At 48.7% G+C, this 12677-nt stretch overlaps 1 protein-coding gene across 1 annotated transcript in view; it reads left to right on the forward strand.

The window, feature by feature from the left end:
- The window catches only part of OC90 (otoconin 90), a 35061-nt gene extending 23019 nt beyond the window's left edge, over positions 1-12042 (forward strand). The window contains exons 9-14 of the mRNA XM_012807001.1: positions 528-575; positions 2014-2067; positions 4834-4950; positions 5890-6061; positions 8531-8637; positions 11714-12042. Of these exons, the coding sequence (XP_012662455.1) occupies positions 528-575; positions 2014-2067; positions 4834-4950; positions 5890-6061; positions 8531-8637; positions 11714-12042 (827 nt within the window). The remainder of the gene's footprint in view (positions 1-527; positions 576-2013; positions 2068-4833; positions 4951-5889; positions 6062-8530; positions 8638-11713) is intronic.
- Positions 12043-12677: the final 635 nt, after the last annotated feature.

The following is a 12677-nucleotide window of genomic DNA, read 5'->3' on the forward strand; positions in this document are numbered from 1 at the left end:
ACCCTGGGCAGAGTGCTGTCACGTCATAGCTCACAGCAACCTCAAGCTGTTGGGCTCAAGTGATCTTCCTGACTCAGCCTCCTGAGTAGCTGAGACTACAGAGGTGCACCACCATGCCCAGCTAGTTTTTCTATATTTATGTATTGATTGATTGACTGATTGATTGTAGTAGAGACAGGTATTGCTTTTGCTCAAGCTGGTCTTGAACTCTTGAGCTCAAGCAGTCCACCTGCCGTGGCCTCCCAGAGTGCTACCAAACTACCTCTCATGTTGCCTTCCCATAAGGACATGATCCAACTGGGGAAACCAATGACCCTGCACTCCCAAAGATGGTGTTTGCTGGTCTTTCTACCTAAATGCAGACCTGCCCTGAGTCTGGCCTCTTATCTGCTGGGTTGGGACCTAGCTGAGCAGCCACATTCCCTGCTCAGGTGCCCTGGGTCTTCTCCCCTTCAACCCTGTTTCCTCTGAGTGGCTTAGGCACCCAGCTGGGTGGATAATTGATGCTGAGTGGTTTCTTTTCACAGTGGCTACAGAGACCAAGGCTGATGGACTGACCAGTCCCTCCAGGACAAGTAAGTACAGGGACCTTCAAAAGAGGACAGCATGGATTCTAGTGGAGAAATGTCACCTAAATATTTGTGCTCAGTGCTGGTGACCGCTTCTTGACAGGGCCTGGAGGAAATACTAATATACCCATTTCACAGAACAGGTAGGAAATAGGTCTATGAAGAATAAATGTCCTAAGTGATTTTGCTGGACTGGTCCCTAGGCCTAGACTGCAGGCTGAGAGACTGTCTCCCCTCCATTAGAGACTGCCTCCACTCCATTGGAGTTCCATTTCCCCAAAAATATCTAGGCTACAATTTCAGCACTGGAATTAGCCTAACCCATTACTCTGCTTGTGGTGATTAATAACCATGGATTCTTTGTTAATAAGTATAAGTAACTGACAATTTTTTACTAATTACTAGGAGTTAATAAATAAGTAAATGGATGATTTGGTTAAAGGGCAGCAACATTGTTGAGGGTCTCAGCTGTGCCACTTACTCCTATGCCCCCTACACATGTTCTCTATGAGTTATCTTTCCTGGTCCTAGGAGGCCTCTTATTGTCCCGATTTTACAAACAAAAAAGATGTTCCAAGAGGTGCAGTTCAAAGTCTATAGGTCTTACTTTTGAAGAGAACAATCGGTCCCCGTTAGAAAGGTCTAGATTCTCTCTTTAACAGAGCTTTGGTGTCTACATCAGTAAAGTTCAAAGCCCGGTTTGGTGTCGTATGACACCATCCTAGTCTTGACTTTTGAACACAGAGAGTTCCTTTCCTCCCAAGAAATTGTTTAGTTACCACCCCAAGCTCTTTGTGGTACACCCAAGAAATGCGACAACAACCCAGCCTGGTAGCTAAGAGGGGCACCTTCAGCCTGGCTGCCAGGGTTTGCATCCTGCCACTTCCTAGCTCTGTGACCTTGAGCCAGTGGCCTAACTTTTCCATGTGTCTCTTTCCTCATCTGAATGAGGATGACCCCAGTGCTAACCATGGGCCCTCGCTGCTGTATCTGGTGTGGGAGGCACTTAATGACTGTTAAGCAACGGCAGCAAGCTTGTTTTACAGAAAGACCAAGGTGCAACCGTTCTCCTGGAGTCACAGAGCAAACCAACCACATAACCTGCTGCCTCTGCACTGCACACTCCTCTGTTCAAAATGTGATTTTAGTTTAGTTGTTTTTCCTTCTTGATTCTAGAGAGGCTGGCATTCCAAAAGTACAGGTGTTCCAACAAACTCACCTACTTCCAGCCCTGCTTACTGTCCCTGCAACTGCCAGCAAGCCTGTATCGGGGTTCCCCTGTGGCTCAGCAGTGACCCTAATATCACCAGGGAGGACATCTCCCAGGGGCAGGCAGGCCAGGGCAGCAGGACGAGCTTGCCCAGTGGGACAGGAGGTGCCTCAGGGAACCACGGTGGGACCTCTTGAGGTTGAAGCTCACCCTGCCTCTCTTCTTTTGGGGCAGAATTAGGCCAAGATGAGGAAGGGGCGGAAGCTGCCAGGACCACGGCCCCTCCAGGTAAGCTCGCTCAGCTCCTCCTGCCTACCTATGTCCATATATCACTATGCCCAGTATGTTTATGAAATCATGAGGCTTTCACATGACGCTTGGGACCAAACGCAAAGGAAAAGAAATCACTGACGCCAATTTAGCTTCGCATCTCCCCTCAACAACAAAGTACATAAATGAAGTTAAAAACCATTTTTCAGGAAGAAATAGAAACTTATCTGGTAAAGAGATGAGTACAGAAAACTGTATTTAATTTTCCATTTACTTATTTATTTATTTTTGAGACAGAGTCTTACTATGTTGCCCTCAGTAGAGTGCCCTGGCATCACAGCTCACAGCAACCTCAGACTCTTGGGCTTAAGCGATTCTCTTGCCTCAGCCTCCCAGGTAGCTGGAACTATAGGCGCCTGCCACAATGCCTGCAATTTTTTGGTTGTAGTTGTCATTGTTGTTTGGCAGGCCTGGGCTGGATTCGAACCCGCCAGCTTCTGTGTCTGTGGCTGGCGCCTTGGCTGCTTGAGCCACAGGTGCCGAGCCTAGTTTTCCATTTAAATTATTTGTAATTCCACAATATAGGAAATAGACATGCTTCCTGCTGGGCTAAGAAAGGACTGCTTAATCCCGCAGTATAAAGGAGAACAACTTTTAGTATTGTATGTCTTCTAGCTTCTTCCCTCACTAAGCACACTCATGAGCATAAATAAAATGTGCGAGCACTCGCTAGCCATGATTTTGTAGCCTGAGCTGTATTGTTAGTACAAAGTGCCGCTGTTCTCCCAACATTAAATACGTCTCTGGAGCATGATGTTTAGTGGTTATATGGTAATTCCTTAACTGGAAACGTAATCTACGGAAACAATTATTTCTAACACTTTGTCATTATAAATTATAGATATATATTTCCTTATGCCCTTCCACTTCTGATTAATTCGTTGGGATAAAAGTTTAGAAGTTGAATTACTAGATAAAGGGCATAATCATTGTAGAGCTTTTGGTATGTTGCGAATTTGGCCTTGAGAAAAAATGAACCAATTTCTATTCATACATGTATTTTGGGCACTGTTATTATAGAGCAAGGAAGCAAACAAACCAAAAACCTCCATCAATTTGAATAGGGAAAAAAAGTCTCTTTTTGTCTCCCCTCTGATGAAATTGAAAGTGGTGTTTTTAATACCTGAATGAGCCCAGCTTCTCATTCTGGGACTTCTGGGTCCAATCTAAACAGAATTCCCACATCTTAACTGAATTCACAGAGGTGTGTAATCAGTGTCAGAACTAAGGCTATGGTGACTTGGGCTGACTTGGGCTGGGAGGCACCGTGACCTTCTCAGTGTGGGAGACAGGAAGGCCAAGCATCAGAGGAATTTATTCCCCAAATGGGGCAGCTGGTGCAGGAAGGGCTATTAACACCAATGCCCTCATCTAAAGGGAGCGAGGCGGGGGGGAGGGGGTCTCAAATTCGGTCAGCATGGTGGTTACCATAAAGTTCTTCCTCAGGAGCTGAGGGCTACTGCCTATTGAGACTCAGCAGGGGGGACACACGGGCTTTGGGAGTCCCTTCTGCTCGTACAGTTTTCCACCTGAGAGTCCCAACCTTAGAGCAGATGTATGAGTATTTCCCCATCACTGAGCAGTTCTAATGGCTACTACCAATTATTTCCTAACTGCTAGACATTTAGCAAGAAGGATTATTCATACACCCAAAGAAGTATTATCAATTTAATTTTACAAAGGGAGAAATTAAGTTTGAGAGAAGCTAAGAGATTTGCCCAAGGCATGCATTGGGTATAAGTCTGAGCTGAAATGCCAACTTACATCTTTTCAATTCTAATTCCTTCGTCTCTACAACACTGACTTGGTGCCTTTTCAGCTGTCAGGAACAGGATAGAAAGAAGCTGGTTAACTGGCTTCTGTTTGTGGCATTGAAGAGCTGGGCAGGATGCTAATCTAGGAGACTCAGGCTACCATAGGGGCTTAGTTCCAGAGAAACGGGAGCATTGGAAAAGAGGAGGCAGGAGACCCAAGGCTCAAAGCAAACCGATACTCAGCAGGTACCAGGATGCCAGGCCTTCCAGCACACAGAATAGAGCCTGGCTCAGCAGGTGGCTGGGCTGTGCCTGCTGATGTCCCCTTCCTGGACCACTCTGGGCTGGAGATTTGGCATGTGGGTTGGAAATCTCCCTGCCTCATGCTAAGAGGGCAGGTGGGACGACACACCAGAGCAAAGGGAAATCCAGAGAGACAAGACAGTAAGTCGTAGAGGGAGGCAGGGCCGGGTCACAGGCAAGCCTTGCAGGCTGCAGGAAGAAACTTGCACTTAACTCTGAATACAAGAAACCATCAGCACTTGAGCAAGGAAACCAAGGGGTGTGAGGAGGAGTTTCACTTGTCTACGTGACCATCTACTGTGAGTTAGCCTGACTTCTCCACCGTTCTCTTTACCTCTATGCTTGCCATGAGTATCCCGATGGATCTTCCCTGCACAGCCCAGGCACAGGGGTGGCAGGCTGGGACAGCTCTCAGCCATGAGATGCCACCCTCCAGCACAGGCTCCTGCCTGTGTTAGGGTTATTATAGAAAATCTGGAAATTCTCACATGGACTTCATGGGTCCCTGAGAATCTGCTCTGTGTCTGCAAACCCAGTTGGAGGAGGATCTCCTGCTGCCGTGGTATTCCGAGGTACCCGTCTGCATATGGCCTTGACCATGCGTCCATCTGCACAGCTCTCCTTGAGCCACTTTTTCAAAGTGAACCATGAAGTTTTGCATTTTCAGGATCTGCAGAGATTGTTGCCACAGCTAAAGGGGTAACCCTTGTCCCTGTTGGTGTTAAATCTTTGGGGCCGGTGGTGTCATCTGCTCAAAGTGGCCCTGAGGAGACAGCTGGAAAAGGTAAGTGAGGCAAGCAGCCAGATGAGTGCCCATCCCTCCTGCCCTGGGATCCTTGGGGTAGGTGTTCACAATGCTCCTGAGGCCTTTCTTGTGACCTGCTCCTGTGCTGTGACTAGAAGGTCTCATGTCCTTTACTGGATGAACACAGTGACCTGCCTGGAGCCACAGAGCTGCTGTGATGCTCAGCCTGGGAGGGAAGTCAGGTCTTCCAGCCCTGGCCTCGTGCTCTCACCTCTCATACCAGCCCAGAAGGAAGGAGTCTGGCATCACCACACCAGGGTCTACTGGAAAGACTGAAGCATATGGGTTACAATAATCCTCCCCTTTGTCCATCTCTGCTATGATGCGACCAAAGGCTCTGCCCCTGCAGGAGCCACAGCTGGACGCAGAGGACTTTGCTAATATCTGGGCATGTCCTCCCTGGTGCCCAACGCAGAGCTCTGAAGACAGCACATTTGAAAGCTGCAGGCAGAGAAGGAAGTGTAGAAGGTGGGGGGATGGAGAGGGGATGGAGAGGGACAGAAGGTGGGGGATGGAGAGAGAGGGAGAGAGAGAGGAAGGAGACAGAGGCAGAGGAGAGAGTGGAAGCCAAGGGCTAACCTGATGTACAGAAAGCCTAAGGGGACCAGGACGCCCTGCCCCAGGGTGGCAGCCTCTATTTAGTGGTACGATGTGGCCCAAAGAGCATCTTTTATCCTGACAAGTGCTCATCCCTTAGGGAGATTTAATAAGTAGTCTGGTAGAGCATCGAAGCCTGCTCTCTGAAAGACAACGCATCCCAGACAGAGGGGTGAGCCGAACACAGCTTTTCCAGAATGGCCACCTGAGGCGTAGAGCGTGGGTTTCCTTGTACGACCTGGAGTTGTCCTCATGCAAATGGGAAGGCCTTCCCCTTGTGAAGCTCTCCTGACAGTCCTTGCTCCTAATCTTCCTAATCAGCCTGTGACAGATTCACCTTCCTGCGCCTGGGAAGTGGGGACAACATGCAGGTGATGCCTCAGCTTGGAGAGATGCTCTTTTGTCTCACGTCCCGGTGCCCCGAGGAGTTTGAATCTTATGGCTGTTACTGTGGACAGGAAGGAAGAGGTGAGCCAAGGGATGCCCTGGACAGGTACGTATGGGTGAGCAGAGGTAGTGGCGGGCAGTGGTGCTGATGCTGCCTGCACCAGCGAGAACTAGTGACCCCCCTCTTTGTCAGCAGGCGGGTTGGGCTTCATGGAGAGCTGGGCGGGCACCTTACATCATTCACAGGGGAATCTCTGGCATATATAGGCAGCTGAGGCTCAGGGGCTGACAGGCCTGAGGTCTCTCATCCAGGAATGACAGAGCCAGACAGATGCAGATCTTTTAATTTGGGAGACTGAAGCCCTTTCAGAATTTCCACAAGTACCACTAGGAGGGCTGATCTGCAGTGACCCTTCAGAGGACCCCAAGTCTGCCCATTTTGCAATGACCAACATGCCTAATTGGGTCTCTGCTTGGTTTGTCCTGCAGAAGGTCACTTTGAAATTAGCTTCTCAGCAACACTCAACGGCTACATTTTAGACTACCACTGTTGAAAGAATTTTCACCCACCTCGTGCATTCATCCATTTATTCACTCATTTTATATGTGCACTCAAACCACACTGCTTGAGCTTTTGCTCTCTGCCAGTCACAAAACTGTATGCTGGAAAATACAGGAATGATTAAACTGAGCGAAGTAGAATAAAGCAAACTGTTTATGCCCAATAGGAGCTCAAATAGCAAAAGAGATGGACTGTTAAACAGAATACTACCCAAGGTAACAGAGGCCGTAGTTGGAACAGAGTCAATGATGGGGTATTTCATCTGAGTTGATGAGGTTTACAAGGTGACTGCACATGGGGGTTGCAATGGTCCAGGGCCAGTGGGGAGGTCTGTGTGCCAAAGGCATTTGTCCTTGTTGGAAGGTGTGATCACCAAAGCAAAACCAACGGTTTTAGATGAATTTAAAAAGAAAAAGACAAAGCTTATCGTAGGTCCTAGAAAGGCCGCAGTCATGTCAGGAACACAGAGCATGTCTGCGTGGTCAGATTATGCCTGGGTGAGGGGCAGAATGCGCTCCTCACCCTCCCGCTTTCCCCCTCCTGCCTCGGCCTCCCAGTCATTCTGGTCCCCTTACCTTGCCTTCAGTGGGTTTTCCAGGAAGGTGACCTTCATCTGAACTCCCACCAGCTGACCCTTAAGAAGTTTTTACTCCAGTAAGTTATGTCACATTGTGACTCACAAGCATGTTTGCATTCTGAGTTTCAACCCTGTGCTCTCCACACTAAGACAGAATGAATTCCACAGCGTCCATAACACTGGATGAGATACAGCCAAAGATAAGAATCTAGCCAGCAGCAGTCTCTGTGTTCTGCTGAACTGTGCGGAAAGAAAGCAGAGATGATTTTCCAGGAGTTTCCTGGGAACCAGCATATTTTACAAAAATATAAAAATCTGCCCAGCCAGGAAACTGAGGTACCACACAGCTTCCTTAGTTGATACCTATGGGAAGAAATTGAACAATGAGAAGCTGTAGGAAAACATCCCTGAGAAGAAGATTCAGTCAAAGCAACGTCATTTTCTACAAGGATGCATTTTCAAAACCGTGTGTACCAATGGTGTACATATTGTCCATAAAATAATTGCAGGGACAATTATTAAGAGTATTTTGGTCCTTTGTTATTCCATTTCAGGCATTGACTTTAGATTTTAACCAGTCTGTCAGTGACCCAGCTCTCCCCTTCCTGCCCCCTTATGCTGATGTGAGCACAGGAGGTGGTGTGTTTCTCTGACTGCTGGCCGAGTGTGAAGGCTGGAAGGGAGATTCTTGGCTGTGAACAAATGCTATCAAAACGCTGCAAACATCCATGACTGATCCCTACTTGGCTGTGGTTTCCAACGTGAAGTGAGAGTTACTAACCGGCAGGGGAGAGTTGGAAAGGGAGGAGGTAGGGAGCAATTGCTGCCCCCTATTGGCTGGAGGCCATCACAAGTTTCCTAAGGATGTTCACCTGGCCGAGGGGACACTGATTCATCCTTACCTGTTCACTGAGATCCTGCTCTGTGCTGGACGCTTTTCTGGATGTGGTTCTTTAGCTCAGGATGGTCCCTTCACTTTCTTTTAAGACTCAGGACAAAAGAGAGTTCCCTGTGGATGTGGGAATCACAGTTTCACCTGAGAGGTTGGAAGGAGTGGGGTCATTGCCCGTGTGGTACTTTGGTATAAGTTTTTAAAAGGTATCCCTTATTTAAGACTCTTTCTCTCCATGTGTTAGGAAATAATTGTGATAAATTTGTAAATCACCCATCTTTGCCATCAAGTCACAATAAAAATACAAAACCAATTTTTAATAATAGTAAGATGCACACATTGTGATTGATGCTGCCTTAGATGTGGCATCTTTGCGTGCCATGCAACTCAGACAACCACACATGACAGCCCTTGCCGTGTGTGTGAGTCAGCCCTGTGTGCACCAGCTTCTCTCATACTACAGGGAATGTGGAAGAAACCAGCCTTCAGGGAGCTCCTGGGCAGCCGGGCGCTCTGCACAGTCAAGGGTTCTCCTTGGTTTTAGGTGCTGCGTGTCTCATCACTGCTGCCTGGAGCAAGTGAGGAGGCTGGGCTGCCTGCTGGAGAGGCTACCTCGCTCGCCGGTGGTGTGTGTGGACCGCGTACCCAAATGTGAGTGCTGTTGGTCGCAGTGAGTCATGACTCCGTTCAGGCCAACATCGTTGTGGTGGCTCAGGGTTATCAATACTTTCCAGGCTCTTCTTCATCTATGATGTGGTTTAATACTCTCCTTACCATGGAGGCTTATGTAATTAAGCATCTTGAACCGCTGAGGAGATTCAAGTTCTAGAGGCTAGTTGCCTGCAGTTACACAGCTAGTTAAGAGCAGACTGGGAATAACGTAAGTAGCACCCACTCCATGCTGTTCTCAGCTCTCAGTGGGTGTGGTCAGAGTTCATCCTCACACCCGTCCCATCAGGTCACTCCATCAGTCTTCTGACCTTACAGAGGAGACAGCCCAGGCCCCAGATCACACAGGTAGAAAGAAGTGGTAGAATGGAGATTTGGATGTGAAGCCACATTGCCTCAGACCTAAAGAAGACTCTTTGCCATGCCAATGGGTTTCAAAGTTCTCTTATCTTTTTTTTAAGAAGCAGAAGCCTTTTCCCAAGTGAGAGCTCATAAAAAAGGGGAGCGGCTCTGGCTGAAGGGCAAGGTGGCCTGCAGCCACCACTTCCCCCACCACCCACACCACCCTACTATCTCCCAGGGTGGAAGTCAGAGGCTCCTCTGTGGCCACTCAGGTCCTCAGGCTGCACCAGCCTGAAAACTGCCCACCCTGACATGCGCCCTGACAGCACATGGGCTGCCTTAGATCTTGCTTTATCTCAGATTCTCTGGCACCATTTCCTCATTCATATCAGTGGATGCATTTCCTTTAAGTTCTGTAGTTTAAAAGGAAATGCCCCTCCAGAATTTCACAAGAGCTCTGCAAAGCTTTGTTTTCATCCTCATTTTGGCCCCGGGAAGCCCACTGGCTAGACCTCATCCTCCTTCTTCCTGTGCACTGAGCATGCACCTCCATATTTTCTGGCCTTGTACAATCACATGTGGCTGTCACACTCCAGAGGCCGTGAGCTCAAAGGTCACTCACTTCCTTACATGTTCATTCATGTGTTCAATTATCCATTTGTCTAACCAACCTTCATGGGGACCCAGGGATGTAATGAGGCTGCACAGGTCTTGCCTCTCACTGCTCACAGCCTGGAGGTGGCGAGACAGGTGGGCGCTGACCATTCTAATCTCATGTAACGCGTGCTTCACGGAGAGTGGGTTCCCTAGGAGGTGGGTGAAGGGTCTAGAGTCTGCAGTATGGCAATAAGGACAGAAAGATTTGAGATGTCTGAAGTATGACATGAGATTTGGCAAGTGGTTAACAGGATCCCAGATGACCACTTTGGGCGTGGATGTGCCAAGCAAAGGGACTAGAGGCAAACAATGGGGTTTTGGAAATGTCTGGCAGTTTACAGACAACACGTGGCTCTGTATTGCTGGAAGAAAAAATGAACAGAGAGTGAGAGCAGGGGCCTGGTTGTGGCGCAGGGTGAGGTTGGGGAGATGGACAGGTGCCTGAACATGACCCAAAGGGCCCTGTGTGCAAGGCTAAAGCATTTACATTTTGTTCTCCAGGGGATAAGGAGCCAGGAGAGGGTTTTAGAGCCCATGAGTGACAGGATCAGAGTACTATGATTGTTGTCGTAGGATAGGATCATGACTGGAGGTCTCACCTGCTCAGCTGAAGGCTGGTTCTCCACCCCTCCAATGTCACTGAGCCCGGGAACACGGCATCTGTAGCTTGAACCCCTGTGGAGCTTCAGTGAACAGGTTCCAATGCTCCATGAGCTGTGAGCACGGTGTCCTGTACCGGAGGTCAGGGTTGGTTAGTGAGACACGAGGGCATCTCACAGGCTGGTCTGTGCTGCCCTGACCCCAAGGGCAGGGTGGAAGGAGAGACTCACACCGGGGCTCAGGGGCTGCGGACGTCTCCTCTGGGCTCTGCCAGCTCTGTGTATTTCTCCCACTGTTCTTCCTGCCTCCTGCTGCTGGAATGCAGCCGACCTGTCAGGGCTGACGGGAAGGCCAGTTTAGGAAGTTTGGAGAGGGGTGTGTGTGGTGCCCCAAGAGAAAAATCTGGCTGATGAGCTCTTCAAAGTAGGATGGAAAAAAAAATAAGACTTTTAGCATCATTGAAAACTAGATAACAAGAATAGTATTTGCAGAACGCTCATCTGTGTCCAGCACCTTCAGACACATCATGCATCTGAATCACACCACACCCACTACACGCAACTCATATACGTGCGTTAAGAAAATAGGGTGTGTTTGCCAGACTTGGCAAATGAAAACATGTGATGCCCAGTTAAATCTGAATTTCAGGTAAACAATGAATACTTTTAAAGTGTAAATATGCAGGCAACGCCTGTAGCTCAGTTGGTAGGGTGCCAGCCACGTGCACAAAGCCTTGAGCCCAAGAGTTGGAGGGTGCCGTGAGCTGTGACGTCACAGCACTCTATCCGGGGCAACAGCTTGAGACTCTGTCTGAAAAATAAAAATAAAAAAAGTATAAGTATGCCCTCCATGAGCACACTGTCAGCCATATTATCTGAAATTCAAATTTAAGTGGCCATTCTGTATTTTATTCTGGCAATCTTAAAAAGGAGTACACAAGAATTTCTACTTGAAAAATGGGGAAATACTGGCTTAGAGAAGGGAGGAGTAACAGATCCAACACATATTCTCTGAGCACCAATTTGGGAAATATTTGTGTAGGACTGAGTGATGTGCTTGGCCCCGTGGGCTCTGCCATCAAGGTTTTCTGTCCAGAAAGAGGAAAAACAGAAACAGATGATGACAATATGATGTCATTAACACATAACCTGAGGTAAAAGAAAGAGCCTAAGGTAGGATTTGATGGGAACCCCCTTGCTTAGTCTAGGGGCTGGGGAAAGCTTTCTAGACTCCAAGCTGGCCTTGACAGACAAGTAGGCAGTAACCAGAGGAAGAAAGGTGACAACAGAAAATTGGTAACATTCCCTGCAGATGAATCATTACCAGCAGGAGGAGAGAGTTGGGGTGTTAGCAGCAGATGCCAGGTGGAAATACAGGAGATGGGCTGGAAGGGGCAGCCAGGGATGTGGGGGCCTTCCTGTGATGCCTGATGTCTGCTACCCTGCTCTTGTCCTCGAAGGTGGAGGGCAGAGCCTGTGCCAGAAGCTGCTCTGTACCTGTGACCAGACAGCAGCCGAGTGCATGGCCTCTGCCTCCTTCAATCAAAGCCTCAAGTCCCCGGGTGGACAGGAATGCCCTGGGGGGCCAGTGGCCTGTGAGGACGGCCTGCGTCCGGGGTCCTCGGCGCCTTCCCTGGGCTCCAGCTCGGAGGAGAACAGTGAGGAGGCCCCGCCCCGTGCAGAGGGCCACAGGAGAGCCAGAAGGTTCCTACGGAAGTCATTCAGTTCTCTGGGGATCAAGCCCCTCCGTGGAAGACAGACTCCCAAGGCCAATGGCAAGCACACCTAGCAGCCAGCCCCCGCTCCACCTTTGCCTCCTTGACCGTTGGCCTTCTCTGCTGGCAGAGGTGTGGAGGGAATCGAGGCAGTGAGGCCCTGCTCTACACACCTGTCACCTATGGGTGGCTCACCTGCCACGGTGCATTGGGAGAAGGCACACCACGGGCACCGCTGTACTTCCTGTAGCGCATCATGGAAGCTCAATAAATATCCCAATCAATGTGATTTGTTTTCTTTGTAGAAACTGATCATGAGTAGATTGTAAAGGTGAGACGACAGAGATAAGGAACACAAAAAAACTCAACAAAAAAGCTCAACTCCTTCATCAATGAAAGCTACTTTTGCTTTTATTGAAAAAAAATATAGAAGGGTGTATGTTCAGTCTTATTAGAAGAGGTCACCAATAACCCACCAATTATTTATTTATGCCAATGACTGACTGAGATGAAAGCTCTGGTTTGTACCCTAAAAATACACATGGCATCCCAGTTGTTATGAGGGTGAGTGGCCATGTGCCACAGCCTCCACCACCAAGTCCACACCTTGATTTTTAAAAAACAGAGTTTATCACAGGAAGTGCAAATGCGCACTCTGACTCAGGCAGTTCAATGTGCCGGCGATTGTAAAAATCTGAAATTCCACCCA

Source organism: Otolemur garnettii, unplaced genomic scaffold, assembly GCF_000181295.1.
Source record: "Otolemur garnettii isolate 467f Iridium unplaced genomic scaffold, OtoGar3 scaffold00062, whole genome shotgun sequence".
NCBI classification, from domain to species: Eukaryota; Metazoa; Chordata; class Mammalia; order Primates; family Galagidae; genus Otolemur; species Otolemur garnettii.